The sequence below is a fragment of the Aphis gossypii genome, chromosome X (assembly GCF_020184175.1).
Source record: "Aphis gossypii isolate Hap1 chromosome X, ASM2018417v2, whole genome shotgun sequence".
Taxonomy (NCBI): domain Eukaryota; kingdom Metazoa; phylum Arthropoda; class Insecta; order Hemiptera; family Aphididae; genus Aphis; species Aphis gossypii.
In genome coordinates, this window is record NC_065533.1 from 23,730,056 (window position 1) to 23,757,206 (window position 27,151).

The following is a 27,151-nucleotide window of genomic DNA, read 5'->3' on the forward strand; positions in this document are numbered from 1 at the left end:
ATATAAACACTTACCGGGTGAACTGTCTCATAATAAAATATTACTTATATCGTTATTATCGTGTACGACAAAAATGACGGTCTTCGCCGCAAAATGTGTACATATTATTATATCGCACCTGTAAAGGTCAAAAATTCTTTTTTTGTTTTTTTTTCTCCAGACTCCAGTCGTTCTAATTACAGAATAATAACACGGATTTACATTTATATTATATATGTATATAGATGTATATATAATATCTTCGTATAAAAAGTACATTACAAAAATCATTGTTTATCGTAATATTGGTAATAATAAAATAATATAGGTATACAATTAGTGTGATTTTTCTCGTTAGTTTTATCATAAATCAAATAACAGTGTATAGATATAATACGCAAAGAATGTTATACAATCATTGTTCATAAATTCAATTTGTATTCGGCTCATTAATGCTCACCGTGGTAAGGAGATTAGTAGATACTTAGATTTTCCACCTTTTCACATATCACAACGGATCACTAGTGAGCCGAATCCGAATCAAAGTAATGAGCGACAAAATATCTTTACATTTGTGTTGCATACATCTATATTATGGTATATTTAATCTGTGGTTTTATAAAGAGCTGTGCGTGATTTTTGACAACATGCAGGGCCAAAAATTGTGATAACATATAATTTTTGTTAACTTTGGTGTTTATACATATTTTAAGAATTAATACATACTAAATAATTATATAATGAAAAGTTAATTTGCACAAAATAAAAACGTAGGCGTACAATTAAAACTATTCATATCCGATAAACGCACCATTTTCGGAACGTAATACACAATAATTTGATTAAAAAAAAGAAAACAAAGAGTAAAACAAAACAAATCGATATATAAAAAAAAAAAATTATAGTAAAAGGAACAAAATAATGTCTTACATAAAGTTTAATAAAATTACCGACCGTCACGTATCGTGATGTTATTTAAAAATCACTGGTGTATACGGACAACGGTGAGGTACGAACATAATAATATCAATATCAATATAATAATAATAATAATTATTAATTAGTCAAATATAATAAAATATGATTAAGAACGACAACAGAATGTGTAAAATATTGTATTACTTGATATTGTTGTTTCTTGATTTTTAATTATCACTTTCTTAAAGCTAGCATAAAACAAAAACGCATTATACATAATAATAATCACAACGATAACACGACGTGTACAATATTATGGTTTTGTTTAATTGTTAACATGAAGTAAACCGATAGTGTATAGTGGCAATTTGGTAATTGTTATAGAACACGGCGTATAGAATTATTAAGATTTATGACAAATGCTAGTATTACGGATTGTTCGTCAATTGCATTGAGCTCGATGTACGTTAAAATAATAATTGTAACGGTAAAAATAATATCAACGCCGATTATATATTATATGGCGGCGCCGGGAAAATAATTAATAATGCGGCACGTGCCCTCCACTGCAGAGAAGGACAGGTGTAAATAAAAAAAAATTTATGTAAAAAAATGATCGAAACCGTGAAATGTGTGTCGGGTATTTTATTATCGTTTTAAGTGCTGCGCGGTGTACGTTTTTTTCTTCTTCGCTATGATATATATATATAAATAAATAATTATTTCGGAAAAAAACTCGCACCACCGTAAAACTTAAAATGGTTTCTTTTAATAAATTTGCCGTACTATTATAATGACGCTGCGAAAGATACGCCTGTACGGAGTAATCATATTGTAATATCGATACGATAGCCAATAATACGCTGCAGAATGCAATTGAAATATTAATATAATAAAAAATATTTTATTTGGGGTGAATGCGTGTATATAATATTATTAATTATTAATATTAATAATAATCAAGCTGCGTTTACTATACTCGCCGACTGCCCGGCGTGCGGTTTCGGACGCATCTAAATAATAACATAATATGATTATAGAAAAAAAAAAGTACCTAACACGGAGGCTATAACGTTATAATATATTACACGATTCTGCACACTCGTAGAAAATCGAATGGTAAACGTGTGGACGGACTAGAGATGCTCGCATATCCGCTACGATGTACGGCAGGCGTTTGTATTCTATACGTGGCAGATAATGAACTATAATAATTTATACTTTCGATATACACATAATATGACTCGACGTTAAAATAATAATTATGTACAATAATAATATTAATAATAAATGGTGTGTTGACTATATAAATAATAATTATAATAATATGTTCACGATATTGGTTCTCTCGGCAGTCGATAACCATCATAAAACACGACTTGTCGAATCCTCGTCCTTCGTTGCAGTATTATGGATGTAGTTACACGCGATTTTCGGTATCAAACGTGCCACGTTTACGAGTCGGAGACGCGTCCCGAAAGACTTGCACCGACCGAGGCGAACGGACATTATTGTTTTACTTATGCTAAAACTCACCCAAGTCCCGAGGCAGGTCGGGGTGACCGGCAGCCGTTCGTAATTCGTTTAATACGAGGAGCGTGTTGTGTCGTATCCGTCGCGGCCATCGTCGTGTTGCTGTTTAAAAACGCTAATCGTCGATTTCGTCGTCATGATTTCCTGCAGCGCGTGTTCGGACGGGCCCTCTCTCGAACGGGTAGACGATAGTGTGATGACTGATGACGATCCGACAAAATTCTGAAAACCCGGGGGCGCCTCCCCGAGCGGTGGTTTTTCGGATTCGTTTTTTCGACTCGTCGGCGGCGGGGAAGCTGCGCGTAGATAAACGATTTATAACCTAACCTTGTTCCAACGCGAAATTTTGGATTAGTTGCCGACCGATCCACGATTGATTCACCGCGCGTTGAAACAAACCATATTTTATCGCATATTATAAATGGTATTATATTATATAGAATAGCTTTTTTTTTTCAAATAATATCTCTTATTATATACAATCATACATATATATATATAGTCTTTGGAGAGTTGGCGCGTCGTCGTCCTGTCGTCGTCGGCGGCGTCCAGGCCCGCCGCGGTACGGGACTAGTGCGGCGGCGGCAGTGGACTCGGCGCACGACGAGAACGAGCGGCCCGCGGACGCGGCGTCCACTAGCTGACGACCGTACCGGCGTCGACGGCGGCCGTGCCGGCGGCCGCGGCCGCGACGACCGCGGTGGACGGGGCCGCCTGCGGTTGCGGCGCGGTGGCGACGGTCGTCGCGGCGGTCGGGTGCTCGGCCACCGCGGCCGTGGTGCTGGTGATGTGGTACTGTTGGGCGGCCGGGGACCCGGGGTGCACGCTCTCCCGGTGCCGGCGCAGGTCCACCTTCCGCTGGAACGCCCTGTCGCACAGGCCGCACGGGAACGGCCTGTAGCCCGAATGTTTGCGCAGGTGCGTGATCAGGTTGGACGACTGGCTGAACGCCTTGTGACACACCACGCACTTGTGCGGTTTCTCGCCTGAAAAACGACCGGAGAAAACAAATATATAAATATAATATTATTATTATGTATATAATACGCGCGGGGCAATGTACATGCGATATACGTCGAACGTTGTCGTTATTATTGTATATTTGTATCGTATTTTTTATATATTCATAGCTTCGCTGCACCCTTAAAAAAAAACAACAGTCGCGTACTGTCGCCAACTGCACAACCAGTAAAATATATAATGCCATGCGGGGCTTTATGATATATATGCATAGACCTTATACTGAGTATAAGGTCTATGTATAAATGTATTATTATGTTATGGTGTGCACAGAAATAATCGACGGTCTATATATTGGTGAATATACGCGTATTAATAGTATATCAATGTATAACTGTCCGAAAGAAATTACCACGCTCGAATTAATCTCTCCCCCGCACACGATTTATCGACGAGTTTAGTCATTTTTTTTTTTTTTTTTAATGATATAACGTTCTCCCGTATCTTTTGACCGCATATTACTCTTATATTATATACACGCAACATATACTTATTCTAATCAAAAATAATTTGTCGTAGATGGACACATATATCGTACATACCGAAACACAAACATATTATGTTTTGTGTTCGAGTCTTTTAGGTTCTTTTTATCCCGATCAACATTCAGGCACATTACCTGCGATAGCTAAACGTTAACTGGACTAGCCGTATATTATATATTATAATATTAGATCACAAGCGGGTTTTTTAAATCTTTCATCATCATCACAAATCTTCCAATAGGTTTTCTACTTCTCGATTCGTAATTCTAATGAAAAAGGAGGGGAAAGAAAGAGCTCTCCAAAGGTTAGGTTTTTTTTTTCGTCAACACTTTATTTTGCTCTAAATTATATGCAATTTTATACACCACCTGCTATTATACACCTGCAGCTGTCTATATTCTATAAAATATATTCTGCTCAACATTTTTTTAAATGTCCAACTACATATTATCGTATCATTACTTTTCAATGCTTTAATATTATCTGATAATATTGTACACGGACAGCCCCCTTCTCACTACACAAATACAAAAACCTGCAATTCTAATTACGTCATTAAACTACATAGGAAATATACATACTTATTAATTCAGCGATACACATATGTAAAATATTATTCGTCTAAACCACAATTTACAAATTTAGGACGGAAAACGATCACTCTGTATATTATAATATCAAGTGTATAATATATTATGTGTTCGTGTGTGTGTGTATGTGTTCGTAAACATTCGACGCGCCCCCTTCTCGTCTCGCTCAGTCGCGACCACCCTCGCCAGTGACCGGACGGACCGCGCAAACTTTACACCAATCCCTGCACGTGACGTCAGAGTTTTGCGTACGGGGGTGGCGTGTTACCGGCACCACAGGTAGGGCGGCGGTAGAGGACTCACCGCCGTTCTGTTTGACCGTGTGCACTATATAATCGTATTTGACTATATATACGAGAGTATAATATATAAGTCGGGTAGATTAGCGTATGTATTTCGTACGCTGTACTTAAACACGATAATTAAAATGCACTTACTGCGACTAATAATTGCACATTCGCCATAATATACCTAACGTAATTATACATTATATTTGTGACGCCTGCGACGACGTATACATATAGCTCCGAGGGTTGAGCTTATTACGCGACGGTCAAAGTGTATACTATCCGGTGGAAAAAAACTCGTAGGCCGTTATATAATTATATTTATACGCCGCTTGCGATTTATAATATGTTATTAAATCGTGTAATTAGCTCGCTAAAAATCGTCATCAAGCGCCCGCAGTACCTTATAAATAATTAAAATACAAATATACAATAGATATATACACGCAATTAATGTATTTATAATATAAGTGTTTGTCGAAAGTCGATAATATATATTATTATTATTATTACAGTTCGTCGTGATAATATAATATAGACCATAATTATTATTGTTGTCCGTGGGGGCATGTATACACTCTTTCATAGCTTTTCATATATATATATATAATACGCGCGTAGTAAATATTCAAAAATATGTCAATTTATAAAATATGTATCGTCTACCTTGGGCGTAAAGTATAATATTTTACTGGTATATATTGAGTATAAGGTACCTTTTATACATAAGTATATTTAAAGATAGGTATTACTTGGAATTCTATACTGACATCAAATCGTTGGATCGACATTTACGGGTTGTCGGTATAGGTATATTATGATACGCCTACAATACAATATATTCTAGTGACATAATGATAGAGTGATAGGTATTGAGTGATATAGCCGGAAAAAAATAGATAATAGGTAATAGTTATACCACTTATACCTATATATTTATAGGTATAAATTTTTATTGTGATTATTATTGTTATTTCTTATTACTATTAGTTATTATAGGTATATTATTATATTACCGCTATCATATTATATTAATTAGTAGTATATATTTTTTATTTTTGTTAGAAGTTAAAGCTTCAATGACATAATTAGCCTATACTATAAGCAAGTCGAGAACTTGCGGCTCTTTGGAGTATCCATCAAATCAATATCGAGACCCGTGAAATATAAATTAAAATTCGATTATATTATTATAATAAAATAAAGATTTTCTGAATTTAAGACTTATATTATTATATTTTTAACACATACCGATTCCCGATGAAATTGCTTAGTGAAATATATTAATCATTTTTATGTACCTACTATGGCATGTTTTTCTTTATCTTAAGTAGTGCGGTTCTTTGAAAATCACAATTTTGCAATTATTTGAAAAAATGGCTTGTTAACACTACTGAATTCGTTGCGGTAAAATGCTTAACCAACTATTGTGTACTACAAAGAAAATTTATGGGAACTCGAAGTTATAGATTCAGGAACAAACTATTGTATAACAATCAGATAGACTATAATACACAGCAGAAAATAAGATTAATTTTTATAGACTATAACAGAAAACAGCTAATTTATGTACATTGTACCTATAAGTTTTTGTAAAAATGCAAAAACGTTAGACTTATTAATTATTAGTTATTATTATGACAAACGTGTAGCGATAATTATTAATATGTTTTTTTTTTAAGTTTTAATAATTAGAATTAAAGTTAATTAAGCATTTGTTAATTTGTAATCCTAGTCCTAATCCTTGATTAAAAAAAAAAAAAATTCAACATTGATTATTTCAATAATTAATAAATGATTTATACGAATTAAATGTTATACACCAGTGTTTCTCGACCTTTTTAGTGTCACGATTCCCCTATGTATATTAAGTACAAATTTAAACAATAAAAATATCATATCATCAACCAATTAACCAAAGAAAATATAGGTACTATTTATAAATACTACGTGTAGTACCTGATTTAAACTTGTAACAGGTATAGTATTTTTTTATCCAATAAAAATGTTTATTTTGTAAATTATCGTTTTATAATTTTAGCCTACTTGACCTTCAAGTTGAGAAACACTGTTATACACTACATATGCATATGCAAAAATCGAATATTTTATGTGACTGCATCATATTATATAGGTACATATCATACGAACCCAACCCACCTGGGAACAAAACAACTACGATCAAAAAAAAGAGTTGAAAATTATATATAAATATGTGGAAAAAATTCTTAGAAGTTACTGTTTATTAAATTGTGCAATTCTGAAAACGATGTCACATTATCAGACTTGCGTCTTATGGAAAATCCAAATATTCGAAGGTCACGTTAGTATTTTATGTTGACCTACCTTATCTGGTTTAAAAGCAAACGAAGAATAAAACGGTTAATATATAATATGAAAAGTATAATATAACCGAGATATTAGTGGTATTATATTGAATTAAATAAACACACAACATTTTTCTAAAATACATTTCATTATTATTAGTCAATCTGTAGTAGGTACAAGTAGATTTTACAAAAAAATTTTACTATTCTCAAAATAAACGATTTAAATTAATACCCTCATACGCTAAAGTATTAAATAATATTGTCGATTCTCCAATGTATGAATGCAATTACAATTCAAAATCGACAAAACTAAATCAAAGAATAAATCATTATTTTATTTAGGCCGTGGCTAAGTAAACATAGCGTTTTCCATTGCGTAGACACTTTAATAGCCCCTTAAAAAATATCTAATAATCAATAATCATAATATTATCTTATTCCTCGGATTTACTTATATTTACTATAATTCGAGCCTACAAGAAATAAAATTAATGACGTATACGTTTTCTTAACTTCGTTTTCAAATTTATCTATATGTTTTCATTATGTAATATTAGTAGTTTATAATAAGGAATTTTGTACTTAAGTAGTAATACTACTATTTTATTTAAAGCGAATTTCGAAAATTCTCCTGAAAATGTATTGCAAGATGTTTTAGAAAAATAATTTAAAATATAAATATAATCGTAAAACAAAAATTAATAATTAATAATATTATATGCACAAAATATGCAATAATACCAGAAGAAAAAATTAAGATACGTAAAATGGAAAGTGAGTTGAATCGGATTCTACTGCGAATAAAAATTATTAATTTGAGCCCTAAACGATCTAAACACAATAGTCAAGGATTAAAAGAGAAAAAATTCAATTACAATAAATTCCGTTTAATTTAGTGATAAGCATAATGAATAATATTATAGTAGGTACTGATTATATGTATATAGGTACCTAAAACCACTGCAGTAAATATTACAAATACCACTAACACGTATTCTATACACCTTTTCCATCATTCGGGTAAAACGTGTACTTATAACATAATAATAATAATAATAATAATACTTATAATAATATTATTATTACGATTTACGGCAGTGCTGCAGGGGTGTGACTCCCGTATATACCTACAACCACCTTCCTATAATATATACATATATTATACATAACAAATATAATATTATATGTGTCCAAGTTCTACATAACACAAGCACACGCGTCACACACACACTTTACGGTATATGCGACCGACATAATAATATTTCCGAGGGTTATCGATAAATCATTATATTATTCAGATCGGACAAACAACACAAACACGCCTATATACTTATTGCTTATACATATATATATATAATGTTATATACACACACGTATACAATACATATACGGGTGGTAGAGTTTTAAGAGTCGGTGGGTAAACGTCGTTATTAAAGGACGTTTGATTTACGGGTGAAATATCTTATAATTATGCAATTATTTACGAAATACGTATATATAGTATATAAAGTCGTCGCCGACAATTACTAAAAAAAATAACTGAAAAAGGGCGCAAGCACGCGTATATGTGTGTTGAATCGCAGGGCGCCCATTAACTCTCGTGTGTACACACGTCGCGAGTATATATCTATATTATATATTTAAATATATTATTAAGTAATAACCCTCGACCTTCTTACCGCACAGGTTTTTTAACGAACGTAAAAATCATAAATATATTATACGCAGATATACCGCGCGTATAATATATACCTACAATCGCAATGACGTGATATTACACGCCGCGTTCTCTCGCGAGTGGAATTAATAATAAAATATATTTAATATTTTATTATCGACCTGTATAACTGCTGAAGCGTTTTTCAAAGTCGAGAAAACAATAACTCGCAACAGGGAATGAAGGGGAGGGTGCAGCCCGCCGATTTGCAGTTTGTCCACTAAATTCCCTCTACCTCCTTCCACGATAGTATAAATAATAGTAATGACTAATGATTGTTAAACTGAAAAGTTACAAAAAGAGAGCTAAAAACTTAAAATTATTAAAAATGCGTTTGAATACACTAAAATATGAAACCAAAAAAAAAGTCTTGTAATTGCTAACCAGCCTGCAATGTGGAGTACTCGAATTCAAATGCGTCTTACAGATATTTGCTACATAAATTAGAAGCACAGAAAAAAAGCACTAAAATCCTTCCTATAACTTATTTGTCCTAGTGTATGGCAGTATAAAATAAATAACAATAATAAACGTATAATATGACAAATTTGTTACGGGGACTTTAAACGGGTCTCGCTACAAATTTACTGCGCAAATACAAGTACAAATAAGTACATAAATAAAGTACCCCGCCGGGGAGAATCAATAAACCGTACACATAAATCATAATATTATTATAGTACCTATATAATTACATAGGTATATTATAGTACCTGCCCAAACACACGACTAAACACATACAGACCGACTAGGAAAAGTCATCAATTTCGCTTTATCGTTTGATTATTCGTGTATAAAAAATACAAATATATAATAATATATATAAAATAACTTACGCCGCGGGAACGAAGCGAGACGGCAAGGTAAAAAAAATACAATATAAAAAAACCGTATACGGAAATTTACGCGTCCGGACGCGTGCCTCGCTCGACCGTTTAAATAAATATTGACACGTCCGAGGAATTATTGTAACGACTCGCTCCGGTGGCGGCGGCAGCGGCGGCACATCACACACGCGTTTTTAGTCAAATATAACATATTATTATTATTATTATATAGGACGAAGGACACCGTCGATGTATTATTTATAAGGGTGATATTTATTATATATATGTGCGTACGATAGATATTAATATTATATATTATTGTAACGAGTGGGACTGGGGGATGTATGTATATATATAATATATTATTTTTTGCGTTTCCTTCGCACGCCCCCGAGTATCCCGTGCATCCCCTGCACCGCGACTCCACCACCCGGAACCAGCGGCACCGCCACGCGCACACCGTATGTGAGTGTAGAATCTCCGAACCGTTAAGTCACACGTATCCGTTTACCTAACCGCATTTTTTGTGTTTTTATTTTTTTTTTTATATTTTGTTAACCTCTTTTTTTCCGCACCGCTGTCGATCCCGCCGTCGAAAACTCTCTCAAGGGTAACCGCGCAAACGCGCGCTCGTGCCTCGTGCCGTTGTTCAAACACAATGCGAGCTTAAGTATTATTATAATAATATATATATAGAACAATAATAGGTTTGCTTCTATAATACGTGTATAGTCTCTACGGTACCTACATGTTATACTGTACACACGTCTAAGTGTACGATGTGTAAAAATATTGTAGTGACGCGATTTGCGTTAATGGAAAAGTCAATTTATCTTCGTGCGGAGTCCTTACAGTGTCCTCCACCCCGTTAACCAAACATTACATGATATATTATATTATATTAATATTATATGTATATATTTGATACACGTGGTAGTATAATATACCGAGCGATCTATTTTACGTAACATTCATTATTTCAACAAAAAACTATTGACATTTCTTACTTTTTTAATGACAATTATTGTATTTTAAATTTATTATTTTAAAACAGAATGTTTTTTTTTTATTCGAATATTAATATCGATACGAAATATTCAAATTTAAATGAGGTGAGTGAAGGAATACCTTACAAAATATTGACCCACTAGTTTGCTCATTTTAACTTCAAATGTTTGTAGCTATAATTAACACCTTATCAGAAATTTGATTTATATAAATCGAAATACTCCGAATAAAATTCTGTTCTGAAATATAAAATGAAAATATTATATTATATGTTCTCATTCAATATAGAAAAAAATGTAAAAAAAATTATAACTGTAAAAATAGTATAAAATATATTTGTTTTTTATTTTAAATGTCTTCTGTGACAACAGAAGTATGTTAAAAAAAATATTTTTTCAAAAACGTACGGTTTTTTGAAATATTATGAGTCTTCATTAAACGGATCACCATAAATTATTCTTCGTTCCCGCATAATATATAATATAACGCGTTGCAGCTGCAGTTTTTGTATACGCACTGAATGTAATAATAAATGAATAAGACGAGCGTAGACGGGCGCTCGCTGCAGTTAAATACGGCCTAATAAGTGCTGTCACCGACAATGGCGTATATTATTTTACGAAACAGTGTTTTTGACAATATTAGTATAATAGTATACAGTACATGAACAACTTGGTTATTCAAAATATTTTGAACCGTCACGTGCACATCATCGTTTTTTTGTGACTTTATACATCGATTAAATAATAATACAAAATTATCTACACTGGATAAACCGCGGCGAGTAAAATTTAATTTTGTTCTTACTTTACTATTATGATTATTATAAAGATACTCACCAGTGTGTATATATGTGTGTTTCTTCATATCCGACTTCTGGTGGAACCGTTTACCGCAAAACTGACAAGGATATGGTCTCGTGTCAGAGTGAATAAGTAGATGTGTCGATAGCGTGGAAGAACGCTTGAACGTCTTGTAGCACAACTGACACTGAAAATAGAAAACTACGTAAACGGATGTTCGTAATTATACAACATGAACAGATGCAGTGCAGTTTCTAGAAAAGTAAAAGTGCATAAAAATATATCTACGCATTTTATACAAAAATGTTATAATACCTTACCTAATGTCATACTATCTTAAAAAAAACTAAGCATAAACATTAAACATAACATAGCTAAAAAAATTTTCTTTGCCTATTTAATATGTATATAAAATGTGCAATTAGTTATATAATACTTTAAAAGTAATTCAAAATGAATCGAAATACGTATTGAATTTTTTACTTGTAATCGCATTAATAGATTTTTGAAGGGGATGATTTCATTACTGATGAAACAGCCATCCTTAATAATTTAACCTATGTTATAGATTATAGTCATTATATACAGCAATCGGCGAAACCACTCACACTCTAGACCCACGATAGCTGATGGAAATAAAGAAAGCAAGAATACATCGTGAACAGTTGAATGTCTGGTAGGCGTGCTAGTTAAGTTTCGCGTAGACGATCGTTATAAAAGTTCATAAATACGATTTAAGGGGTTGAGATTCGCGACCGTGTCTTACCGTGCGTTATATCTATATACAAACGATTTATTGCATATATAATAATGTAACGCTGTCCGATTTTATAATCGTCCGCTCGGTTTTGACTCAGCGACCAAGTTTAGGGTAATAATTATGCGTAGCTAGTTATTAACGATTATAAATCGCAGCGATTTAAAACACGCATATCGTGGTGAAAAAAATCAGGGTATAAATTATTTTGCTGATTTCGTGAATCAAATTGCCGTGACTGTTTATGCATGTTCCTGTGAGTATAGATTTGATTTTATACTTTTATCATTTATTGAGTAAAATATTATATTTTATTATAGACTAAACATTATTGTAATCATTAAAATCATAATAATTATTATAGCCCAGGGGTGGCCACAACGAGGCTCGCGAGCCGCATGCGGCTCTTAAATTAATTTTGTGCGGCTCTTGAACCAAACTTAGACTACAATTAAATGTAAATAAATGTTCCTTCATTTGATTTAAAATGAAAAATGTATCCTTATTTTATAAACATTGCTTTACAATGTGGCTCACCTCAAACTAACTTTATAAATTTGCGGCTCCCAAAGTCAAGGTTAGTGGCTATATTAAATATAGCCTGTAAATTATAAAAACATACACGTACAAAAGAATATATTATTGGTCTAATGTTTAATTTCCACACTGAATTATTGATAATTACAACTTAACTTTCAACTCTATGCGTCCATACCTCTGTAGGTATATTATTGCTAAGCGTTGCACACTATAATACTTGTACCGTTGTACCTGCAGTCGTATTATAGGTACTAGTACAACTAATAGCCGTCCGTAAATTGTGGAATTAAGAATATAATATCATTATATATCCGTATGGTCTTCTCGTCAGCCATTCCATCATACTCTTTATATTCTTAGCTCCGTGAAGCTTTTTACAAAAGTGCAAGTCGTTCAGTCCATTTCACGTATAATGTGATGCATATACGCTTTATAAAATACATAATAATTATGTTATTATCGTATACAGCGGCGCATTGGCACAATTCATTATTACAGTCTTAGAATGAGAATAAAAGGCCTCAGTGAATTGCTTAAGTGTGTGTGGTGCGAGGGGGTGAAGTAAACAAATTTGCGAAACTCGCGTCGCGTCGTCAGTATAATAATATATATCAGACGCGCAGTATAACGCGGTTTAAATCGCCGACGCTATGGGAAATAAAAAAAATAATAATCAACAACAGTTCCGGGCTTTATCTCGTCGCGGAGAGTGGCATAAAAAAAAATTGCAATTTCGTTAATTAACTTGCGGCCGTATTTGCGTGTGTGTAGTTGTAGTACGTATACAATACTGCAGTAATATATTCCGAGCCGCGGTGTGACAAATATGGAAATATTGTCGCGAGATCGAGTCGTTATGTACATTATATATTAATATCGTGTACAATTGCGGTCGGCAGTAAAAAAATAATCTCATACGTTCTCGATTAACTCGTATAACGCGTGTGGGTATTATATAGTGATATTTATACACGCACAAGACCGACGTTTTTTAATGACTTCTCGGCAGCGCTGATACGCTCAGTATAGTATGCGCCACTGTTAAATAGAATAATATTTTTGCGTTTTCGTAAACCATATATTACCTACAGTTATTCTACCTAATAACTTTTCACGCCACATTAAGATGAAATATTGTTCATGTGCCCAAATCAGATATACGTAGGTATATGGTAATCAATATAACGCAATCACATATTATATTGTGTATCTATAAAAGTATAATATCATTTAGGACAGCCACAACCGCCAATATAAACACACAAAATCATAAAAATAAAATGTTCAAGATTATCGGTAGATTTCTTTACTACATAAGTATTAAATTTTGATGTGTCATATACAAATTAATAAGAGTGAGCAATGAATAATTTAAAATATATCACGAGAAAAAAATCCGAGAACTTATTTGGACGTTGCAATGTTTAATTATGAATTCTACAAAATTTAAAATTACTCTTATTTTATGCGTAATCGCGTTAACTAAATATTTGAAAACTCTATTGGGTGTATAAACTTGTTCCGATAAAAATTAAAAATAGATGTTTTATTGTATTATTGTATATTTGATTTTTAAATAAAGTTAATATAATTAAAATAATTAATTTTAAGTTGCTTCCGACAGCTGATGTGTGTAGATTTTAATTATCAACGTGGTTATACTAGCTGTTACATTATATTACCTTTATTTATTATCGATATATCCATGCGCATACTTAAGTCTTGTAAAATTTATAAAATTATCTCAAAAGGTTTGCTGATATACCTATATCGTATTCGTTTTAGTTTACATTTAGTAATACAGTGTAACACCAATAAAATTAATAAAAATAAGATAATAATCGTTTTAATCGGATATTTTCTGCTCGTTATAAATTATTTTAACACCAGTCGTATAGTGCGAGCGTGTATACAGAAATCAATGTATTGACTATTGATAAGTATAACACAACAACAGGCAATGCACAATGTAGTATGTACTACCCTGCAATAAAGTAGCCATATGATAATGTGTGTGTTCCGATACCGTGAATTTAAGTATAATAATAGATATTGTTATAAAATAACATAATACAGTAGCACCATTTTGGACACGTCCAAACGAAAACATGGATTGGCGCAGGGGTATTTGTGAATGCATATATTATGTGTAGATGCACATCATACAATATAAATATTTTATGATTGTAAAATTTTCGTCGATTAGGATTTCTACGTCAAGAGCACACGGAAATAAAATAACGGTTTGCGTTAAGATTTATACATCACCTCTTTTATTATTTCTTTTACGTTGATAATCTATATTGTATACATTTGCGCAGTACATTGGAAAATTTTTCATCATTTTTAAACTCCACATCAAAAATCATCTTCTGTATCACCAATCTATTCGTCTCCTATAAAAAAGACCTATGGTGCGGATATCTGTTGAGAACCACTATAATATTATTATAATCTCGGTTAAAGGTTTGTGAGTTAGTATAATATACTAAATTAAATAATGAAAGAATTTATAAACGTTAAGACAGCACAAAAATGAACAAGTCAGCCAAACCGTATCGTATAATAGTACACTATCTGACATTTGTAGACACAATTATAATATAAAGTAATTCAACTGCTATAATAATATTTAAACGAAAATGACTATAATTTCCTATTTTTCTATAAATTTATTTTAATTGGTCGTAACGAGGTAAAAAAAATGTTGGCGCATCCGTTCCATTTATGATGTAATCGTTATTATTGTTAACACTGTATTAATATTATTTTGTAAACTATGCGAATATGAAGTAATACCTATATATGTATAGTACACATGGCTGAACACACACAGGCGACAAATGAATAAGTCATCATATACGCGATGGACGATTGTTTTTAATGAGCGTGTGAGATGGAGATGTATATATATTATAATATACACTATATACAGTCCTTGGTTTAGCGATCTATATATACAGATGGATTACGCTTTATAAACACAAATTACAATATGTAAATGACTCCAGTTCATGAAAATATTTATTTTGCGAAATGCGCTTATATATACGTGTAGTAAAACGAAATATTTGTAAATAAAGACAGATATAAATTAATTAAGATGGTGTGCAAGTAATCATGTGTATAATAATAATATAGAATTAATACCATAGTATCTCTTTAAAAAAATAATATAATCTACTTAATTAAAATTTGTTTTTTTTCTGCAGAGGGAGGGAGATAAAATAAAATAAACATATTTTATTTTTTATTATTTATTAATAATTAATAATATATTATGATGTAAACATTATTATATAAGTACACGCATTTATTGAAATGTTTTAAAATTGTATAATAAGTAAAAATTTATCAAAGTATTATATCCATATTAATATTTTATTATATATAATGAGCATTGCAGTAAGTGTATCGTCATAACTATTTCAATATAAAAGTTTTGTGGCAAATTGGAAGTTACAAAGCTATTATGCTCATATAAAAATAATGTTCAAGCATAATAGTTAGAAAAAATTGTTGTAATGTTCAATAAATTAGAACTTATGGAAAGAATAATATATAAAATTTCAGGAAATCAATTTCCTCCCATAATATATGTATCAGTGTGTGATAAAACTTCACTCCTTATTGTATAAATACATTGGTCTATCTGTACAACTATATCTGTAACTAAACATCTATGCGAGTACGTCACATAAAAATTTTATACAAAAATGATTACAACTAATTATGGCAGTGTAATCTGTATAAATAATATATAGGTAAAGCAAATAAAAACCGAAATCGTCGATTGGCAAGCCAAAGCAATACATATATGTGCGTTTCCAATATCATCATTATTGGCGGTAAACGTTTAGTGCGATTTTCGTATAAGCAAACAGGACAAAAGTACGTTGAATTTTTATATACACTATACAATATAGGTGCAAATTATATAAAATATAGATAAAAGTAATTCGAAGTGCGTTTAAAATTTCTTGTGCGACAAACGTAAAAGTATGATATTGCGTACATTATGATACGACTATGTTTTATATAGGTACCTGAAAAGATCTCTCTACTCCCAAAACATTGTCTGTTAAAGTTTCCGGGGCTACAGATACGGGTGACGTTTCCTTCTCGCATAAGCTTCCGGGTGACCAAATTTCTTGACTTCGCTTTTTGATACACAAGTTCAATGGCGTTTCAGAAACTTCATCTGAAATATTTGTATAGTTGGATTTCTTAACAATATTATACATTTGGTTACATTGATATATTATATAAAAATTCTTTATTAAACATATATTATATTATGTGGTACGTGCTGAAAAAACGGTGGGCCGCCGAGGACGAATAATATTATATTATAATAGGTATGATTGAACCAACTCGTCGGGTGGTTGGTGGAACACTCGGCCGATTTATCGTCGACTAAATTATAATTTGAAAGAGGTGGCAAGCAAAAATGTTTGCATGACACGCCACATGATTGCCCACGTTCTGGTTACACCATATTATATACGTAGTAATTACTAATATTATAATAATTGCTTACCGCGTGTATTGAAAAAATAATAAATGAACGAGATGATGATGATATTATACAGTAACAGTTTTATTTTCCGTAAGCGACGTAAAAGGTAGATAATAATATTATAATTCCGTGACATATATAATATGAAGCGACAACAACCCTTGTCGCATAAATTATGTAAATATAATATGTACACCAATATATATATGGCCGGTGTATAAAAGTGAAACAAAATGATTACAGACGATAGCCATCTAGTAGACTGCGGTAGGTAGGTACCCTGCATAATGAATATATATATATATGTATATTATATAATATAGTATATTATATTATATAGTACCATAACTATATTATAAGCAAATATACCTATCAAGTGTACATACTTACCATATAATATATATAAAATCAAAAATAATTCAATTCCTAATGGAAACGGTTTTTCGGGTTGAATATTTGACGACCTGGTTGTATAGCATATACTCGTACCTACTTATTATATGGTAGCTTAGATAACTCATCGTATAGTATATTACAGAATGCATTTATATTATACCTATTGTTATAAGAGATAATTTAAAACGACAGATGACGCGATACAACTACAGCTATCCTGTCCTTATACCTATATCAGATTCAAGACAAATCTTGCAAGTTGGATAGTTGTAAATACATAATATTAAACATATATATACATAATATAACAGAGACTGTTATAATATAAAAACATAAAAAATCATCATAATCATATTTTTATACTCGTGATGATTTCTACAGTGTAAGATTTGAATGAATCGCTTAAAAGTATTTAATCTGCTTACTACAGGGTTCATGGACGAGCGGTGGTAAATTCCTGATTTTTAAAATTAGTAATCCCTCCTAAGTCTATTTATTCAATACTACCTAAAGGGGACATGTAAACTTTCCCGAGTTCTGTTAAATTACTTTGAATTTGTACGTTCATATTATTAATTTTATAATGATGGAATTATAATAAATAAAAATGTACAAACAAAGTAATTACAAATTCGAGAGAATTTACATTATGCATACATTTCAAGTAGTATTGAAATAGATTATTAAGTAACTGATAAGTTTATCGAAAATTAAAATCAATGATTATTACTGCAGTAATAATTATCCTACCGCACCCAAGTAAAAATTCATAAATTAAACCAATATGATTCACAATTCTATAATGATTTTATGAGCTCAGATATAGGTATGTATAATAGTGTATATACTATATATGTATGAACAGAGAATAGGAGTAAAAATATCATACAAAATAATTTTATTAGTATCTAGGAAATATTTTTAACCGTAAACCGTTTTAACCGTGTTTGATAAGTTTTTGAAGAATGTATTACACTATACTATACCTTAAAAATTCAATCAAAAACATATTATATTTTTGTTATACTCTTTTGAAAAACTCAATAATTCATTTTTCAGACATAATACATTATAATAATATAATCTACAGACTTAGTATTTCAGTTCTATATAATCTAAATCTACCAAAATTCGTAGAACATTGCATTTTTTATTAGGTTTAACATTAAACCGATGACCTCGAAAATATTACTGGAGAGACATATTATATCATACCTGTGTCACATATACAAAATAATTATATCATCGATAAAAAACCTCTACAAGCGATATATTAATATATAAAATATTTTATCCACATAATTTAATTAGAGATAAGTCATTAAACATGTTCTTCCAAACTATGCAAGTACATTTTTATATTTTTACATTGATATATGTCTATTTAAACCAGTTATTGATATTAATTTATTTTATCACGATAAAATATAATTTTATTACAAAGTCATGGAAAAATGTGTTAAAATAATAATTTTCATTTGGTTTATGGCAGTTTCGCCGTTTAACTGTTCTTTGTATTTACGTAATCACATTTAAGTGATAGTTATTGTTTTTTTATAGGTAAGTATAATAAAATTATTGACATTTGGTACATATTGTATTGTATAAATACATTTTATATCTTGGCATACAATGTTAAAAGAACAAGATGTACCTATGATGAAAAAAACTGAAATTTTTAGATGTTTCGATTGGTTTTTATTTTAGGCATTTTTAAGTCATCATCTTTAGACTTAGGGTTACTCAGCCATTAGAAAATAGTATAAAATTACATAAGGATATGACGATCACTGTTACGCGGGGTGTGTCGAAGAGACACGATATCGTCATATAGTAGGTACAATATTTTCGTTTAGTTCACATTACGTGAGTTGACTAATATTTTGCAGGTTCGATCATTTTAAAACCTATAATCGGTATTTTGATATTTAAGTATATATGGTTAAAACTTTTATACGGACATATAATATATCACCTAATAATGAAATAACAACTAAAACCTAGGGGGGAGGGCGAACACTCATGGTAATAATAGATAATAAGGAATCAATAATGAATTCATGACATGAATATACATACTTGGAAAAATATAGAATCTTATTGATAATGTGTAGAGCAATAGAGATTACAATCAGTATTTTATGATATAAAACCGGATCTCAAATTTGTTCGAATATACATAAATGGTCAAACTAACTATTTTTAGTTTTATTCTCTTTGATATTAACGTTTAACTAAATAAATATTTGTAGGCGTTAAGCAGGCCGATTCAAAATACTTGTCATCATTATAGGTTGTAAGCGCACATGTTCGTTTTCTCTCTCAGATCCACCCGCGACATGGATAAGACGTAGGTAGGTATAATTCGTGTTGAACGGTTGTTTATCACTTTTGAGCGATTTTACATTAAAACCAGATATACAATTATAAAAATATATTATATATTTATATTTTTTTTCATTAATTGGTAAAATATTTTCGAAAGTTTAAAAAAAAAAATTAGTGCGCTGACATATCGTCTTTATGCGTATAGGTTATAGGTACCTATACAAGGTTAGTCGAATACTTAACGAACGAATGAATCGACAATAGGTAATATTATATTATTAAATATATTTTACATATTATATTATTATAGCTGAACTATACGGATCTCTTCGCTCTTGCAAAACACACACTTACCGAGTTTGGCCATCTCGGGCGTTTGACCGGCCGCGTCCACGCTGGCCCTGTCCGGCGAGAACTGCAGTTGCCGAAACCGTTCGTGCTGCTGCCGGTGCATGTGATGGATCTGCAGCTGGAGCTGGCGCTGGTATTCGGCGGTGCCGGTGTTGGCGGCGCAGAACGCCTGACTGGGCGCGGTCAGCGGCGAGTACGGCATCATGAGCGGCCACAGGTACGGCGACATGGGCACGTTGAGAAACCCGTACGGCATCATGCTGTGGCCGGGGGTGGCCACCGCGGGATACGGCATCTCGGCGGCGGGCGTGTCCGCGGCCGCGGCGGCCGACCGCACCGGACAGAACGCGCTGTTCCGGTGCGACCACCGGACGCTGGTAGCGGCCGTCGGCGACATCAGCGGGCCTTGCGGCGACGGCGTGCTGCCGCCCGACGAGCGCGCCTGTAATTTCATTGCCGTCGTCCCGCTCGAAACGACGAGATTCCAATAATATTGGACTGCAATATCACGACGGCGACGTCGCGATACTACTGCTGCTGCTGCTTACGTCCGCCGCGGCTGTCCCGAATGATGCGATTAGATATTGCAGTTGCAGTATTGAATAATAATATGTGCAATCGGCAACGATCGTCTGAAACAAAACGGAAACGGTGAGATCCTCGTGATGATGATGATTAGTAGCGTGGTATATATGTTTAACGTGTATCTATAGATACGCGCGTATAAATGGTATTTACCCAGGTGATATTGTTATGTGTAAATGTACAAGAAAAATGAAATCGCGACTTAAAATGCACGTAAAAGTATACTTATATAATTATATAACAATGACGGATTTCGGAATCTATTATTGTTTTTACAATGATTTAAATTGATTTTGAGATAATTAAACTGCCCAAATATTATTTATATATACCTACCTACACATACATTATCTATAATTCATATTATGCTGACTACGTAAATTATTAGTGCAGTCGTCCAGGGATCAGTACAACGGGATTGCGCATGCGATGGCCACATGATTGTATTATTAAGCAAAGCGTAAAGAATATATCGTGACGAAAACTTAGACCAATTAAACAATCGATATCTCTTGTCGTTTAAATTTTAATATTTTAACCAGAAATTGCGGACGGAGACTTATCAAATGCACGATTATCATTACTATTATATTATATGCCTACTATACGCGAATGTCGAACAAAAACTACCTATGTATAGAAATATAACATATCATGATTCATATACCTATAAAGTTATATAATATACACGTAAGTATAGCGTGTGTTCCAAGTATGTCCACATGTGTGTGTGTGTGTGTGTGCACGTGATATCATATACATCTATTATATATGGCATAGGCATAACAATATAGCAGCCAGCACCAACTATTCAAATATTAACTAATTGCCTTGTGGCGTGACATCGTCGCGCAATCCTATAAAGTCATTTGCCAATGGGTTTCATCGATTTTTTAATTATTACATCGCGGCGGATCATTTGCGTGAATTATTTACGTAGACTATACAGGAGACATGATATATTATACAATATAGGTAAATATGTAATATGTATATGTATAATGTATATATATATATATATAATAAAAAGGATTTTTTTTTTAATATAAAAAATAATATTTCAAATTATAATTTATATATAATACGCGTTGAGTTTAAATATGTCTTTAGAGTCTGGGTCTATAACTAGTCATATAAGTCGAGTAGGTATAAGTACCTAATATTATATAAACGGCCAATTTAATTCGATTAAAGCCTATAAGGAAAAAAAATATGATACATTAAGTCAACTTACTTAAAAATAATTTAATCTAAATTATATTCATTGATAATTTATAAACTCCATTTGATAAACTTTCTTTGAAATGGTCCTATTATAGTCATATACGCTCAAGTATAGGTTGTGGTCAGAATTCAGAATTGTGATGGACCCGACATATCACATGTGACTATTAAAATGTTCAAAAACGCGTACCTATATACGCTATACGGCTATACGTTGCAACTAATTATAAATAATACCGTGTAATATATGTCGTAGGCCATTTAAAAAAATGCCTATTTACAAAAGACTAATTTTTCATATAGTCTACAACATCGCATATATACTATACATATACTACTCAAAATCCAATTCTTAATGACAAATCAGCTATTACCTACCTCCTATATACCTACCTACCAATGGTTTTTTTTCATTTTGTTCTAATGAAAAAGTTAACACTAATCGCATTATACTGGAGTATATATCTACTTTAATTATAACTTCTTATTATACCAATATTATATAGTATAATAACAACTTTATTAGTTACCTATACATGACTCAATCTAACTGTCCAGAAATAGTATAATCAGGCTAGAGAGTCATTGTGCGAAAAATTGTAGTTATTGGGTTTTTTATGAAAGCAGAATGAGCGGTACCTATATATTATTACTCAATAGATAATATAGTTACTATTTTCTATACTCTGTCATAGGTATAATTTATATGAGACACGGAAATAAAAAGTTATATATTTACATATTTTTAGTCATCATAATTGTTATGGATTCTAAACAACTATATAGAAACGCAATAGAATATTTTAAGTTCATAATTCAAAAAAAAAAAAATATGTTATGTAAAAAAACGGCCTATATCTATATACGTAAAAATAAATTTTATCACGGGATTTGTAGAAATGATTGTATAAATTAGGTGATTAAACTACGAGTATATATAATAACTATATTCAAAAAATATATAAGCATCATCTATATACATTAAAATATTATTAGTCTATTATAAATAGCAATTATCTGCAGAGGCTGCAAAGTGAATTTTATTTAGCATTATGATGTACATATAATATATATATTATTAACATGTGCCTATATAGGTACGTCAATCTATAAATTCCGTCAAATAACCCATTTATTATAGATATGCATTATATTCTCATTTAGGCACTTCCTCTAAAACAATACTTACGCCTATTCTATGTCTATTGCAGGATAATGCGTATAATATAAATTAGTAACTAATATATTCTTTAGCGTGGTTCCTTTTAACGTCAATTTTATTTTGTATATATGGCTGTGTTTGTAGCAATAGTGATACCCAAAAGCACATATTCAGTTTTGATTTTATATTTATATCTTAGTAATGAAATAAAAGCTCAAAAATAAATCTTATTCCCCGATAGTTGATAAAATATTGTAAATATCTATTACACTAAAAGTTTCAGTTTAAAAATTAACGCTTATTATATTTAATTCACAATAATAACTATACAGAATTTTTAAATTTCAAAAATAGAAGTTACATTTTAAGATTGGTACTCATTATATATTTATAAATTTAGAATAATTTAAAATTCTAATTTTAATTTTTAATTTTTTAAATTACTTTAATATCACTGTAAAGTTTAATATTAACAATAATTATGATTTTTATAAAATACACTTCAATTTTTCAAAATTTGCATTTGAGACATATTTTATATTTATTGGCTGCACCCCTAAAGTATAATAGCTTATTATTTTTTCGAGTGTTTTCGGCGATCAGCGAAAAAACGAAATATATATTATTATATAAAAACATACAATTTATTTCAAGGCTTTAAGGCATTTAAGAAAAGAATTAAAATACACCTGTATAAAAGTCGATAAAATTATATTTTTAACTACACGTAGTTTGTCTGCTGACAAATTAACAAAATAAATTTTATTTTTTATTTCTGTTTTCTTTTCGTGTCTATCATGTATAATAATCTCAAGCAAATTAGCAAGTAACTTTAGTAACTGCGTATACCAAATTTAAAAAAGAAAGTATTTATTTAAAACATTTTTCTTATTATTATCAAATAAACCTCGAAATATAATAAGTATAGGTATATATATGTGTATAATATATAACTATAGATAGGCACCTACTATTGAATATTTAAATGTTATCGTACATAATATAATACACAAATAGAATTACTGTTATAGAGTTCTTATATATTATATAGTAAATAATCGAAATATACTTATTTGCAAGTGTACTATAGTATTAATATTTTGTAATATTTTGATACGATCGTTCTTTATACGAGTTATTTGTATAATGCAAATATGTACCTATAACGTTTTCGTAAATTATAACACGACGCGTATCTCACCACGGTGTCATCCGCAATTAAATTTATTTAAAATAATTTAATTAGGTATAATCCGCAATTTATTGAAATTGAACTTACAAAATTAATTACGCTCTGATTATACGTGATATTAATAATGGACGATATATATACGCAAAATAATAAATGTGGTCGATTGTCAGAAACAGGTAGGCGTAAGCACATCGAGTAATAAAAATAGTGTGCATATTCCTAAACTTCGTTTTAGTTCCCATTGAAAAATAACAATTCAGTTCCGTTACGTTCCCGCAATCCAAACAATAATCTATTAGGTATATAGGTACCTACCTAGGTAACAGTTTCGCAAAATTTAATAGAATATTATTGTATCATAAAAATTTAGACGATCGGGGACGTACGAATGAAACGTTACAATGGTACTTAAATCACGTTATGTCAAATCCTTTCAAAAAACTCGCCGTGTGATAAGCGTGTGATGCGTATCATCCCCCGACGTGCTATATATTATAAGTTATATACGATTTCTGGACGAAATGTAAACAATTACTATATAATGTAGGTATTGATAAAAATATTATTTATCAACTCACCTGTGATCGTTGCAGACAAAAAAAAAAATAAGCGTGACTTGATCCTATGCGAGACGTCTTGAGATTACAGTCATACGTCGATCAGCGGTTGTGGTTAGCGACCCAACGGACGGACGACAGAGACGACGAGAGATAAAACACTACCGCGGTTCACTGACGACTGACTGACGTTGGCGCGTGGCGTACCCGATACCGCCGAAACGTCCGACGGGACGGGCTCCGCCCACCGGACCGGTGATTGGTGGACGGTCGTTGCGCGCGCAATACCCACCGCGAACAATCGGACGGGGATTTTACGGTGGTGATCGAAACGGGAAAAACACTGTCCGGCGACGGTCCCGCGACGATAATTTTTTTTTTTTTGATTATCGCCGTGCACAATACAAATTATATTATGTACCTATACGTGCAGGTACTATATTCGATACGATGTAATGTAATAAAAATAATAATATTGCATTAATACTCCTATATGATATTATTGATATTATATTATACTGCGGTGCCTACGATCGTGTTTTTAAATTCGGGAGAGGGTAACATATTTTTACCGCAACGAGTTTAGATTACACGTCTAATAATACTTATTTATTGTTTCACTTGGATTTTCCAATCCGATATACAATATATAGGTAATCTAAGTATACCAATAGGCTATAAAACTGGTACCTAAGCGCAAACAGGTGATAAAATAACTCCTAATTAAAAATCTGTACATATATAGTTTGTTTTACATTTTACAGAATTTTTTGCAAATGTCTAAATAGTAAATATAATAATTATGGGCTGTGTAGTTTCTAAAATATAATAAAACACTGAACAGTAAATGGGCGCGCAGTATAGAATGAAATACACGCCCTGCAGGTTTAGAAATATATTTTCGTTTTTTATTTAAAATATATATAATAGGTATATTCAAAATATTTCAACTATTTTTAAATTACTGCATGTATTTTTTATCCATAAATGTCAATAAAGTTTTATTTTTATAAATATTGATAAAAAACTATTTGCTAGGTAGAAATATATGACAATTTAATACAATGTGCTGTAACTAATAAAATACTATATGGCTGTCTGCGGGCTGTCACATATATTATGTATATATTGTATGAAAAAATATTGTATTAGAAAGTCAAATCAATTTTTTATGAGCATCTTTTAAGCCCAAATATTTTCAATTTACTTCATCCGATGTTTACCCATAAAATAATTATTTCTCCTATAACTATATCTACCTATTGTTGGTATTTTATATTGTACTTCAAAAAAAAAAATAATATAGATAATTTAAATTTCCACTAGAATAACAAATGGTTGTATAATATTGTTATCATATTCATTTTTCTATTAAATTTTTAAATTTTTTTAAACTCTTTTTAGATTAGGCATAAGAAATTTTTTTTCTATAAGTGTCGTTAAAATTTTTCGTAGTGGTAAAAATTCTTGAAAATTTAATATACAAGATCCCATAAAAGTTATTCTTATCCTATCTGTATAAAAATAATAAAAATAGGTAGGTAATATACATATAAGCACAATTTTTTATACATATAGATATACCTACCTACATTTGAAGTTAGAATCTACCTATATTGACGAATTTCTATTATCAAAATCACAAAATGTTTTATAAACCATTTTATAGTTATACATTCATATAAAAACTTTTATTTTTGTATCTAAGTTTTGAAAATTAAATACAAGATTCTTCATATAATAAGTAGCTATACTATATAATAACCTATAGGTACCTAGTTCAGAGACGTATTTATAAGAATTTTGCGCCCCAGCCGGTTATCTGAGTGCCATTACTTTTTTTATCAGTTTATCACCCAAATGGCCTAAGTATCGTATTATATCAAAACGCTCTCCAAAATGTACTGCCCATGCCCCTCCTGACCCCCCTAAATACGCCACTGACTAAGTTCATACTGAAACTATATAAAATCTAAAAAATGATGTATAAAGACAATTATTCTTTATAATAGACATTTAATTTTATTCGTAAGAACTTAAATA

At 31.3% G+C, this 27,151-nt stretch overlaps 1 protein-coding gene across 1 annotated transcript; it reads right to left on the minus strand.

Moving 5' to 3' along the window:
• Positions 1–824: 824 nt before the first annotated feature.
• On the minus strand, positions 825–25,304 carry LOC114121265 (zinc finger protein 628-like). Its single transcript, XM_050205827.1, has 5 exons — positions 25,130–25,304; positions 20,392–21,020; positions 16,841–16,995; positions 11,534–11,684; positions 825–3,416 (listed from the first exon to the last, which is right to left on the minus strand). Exons 2-5 carry the CDS (start codon positions 20,840–20,842, stop codon positions 3,067–3,069), a joined length of 1,107 nt encoding a protein of 368 aa, XP_050061784.1. The 5' UTR covers positions 20,843–21,020; positions 25,130–25,304; the 3' UTR covers positions 825–3,066.
• Between the last annotated feature and the right edge of the window lie 1,847 nt (positions 25,305–27,151).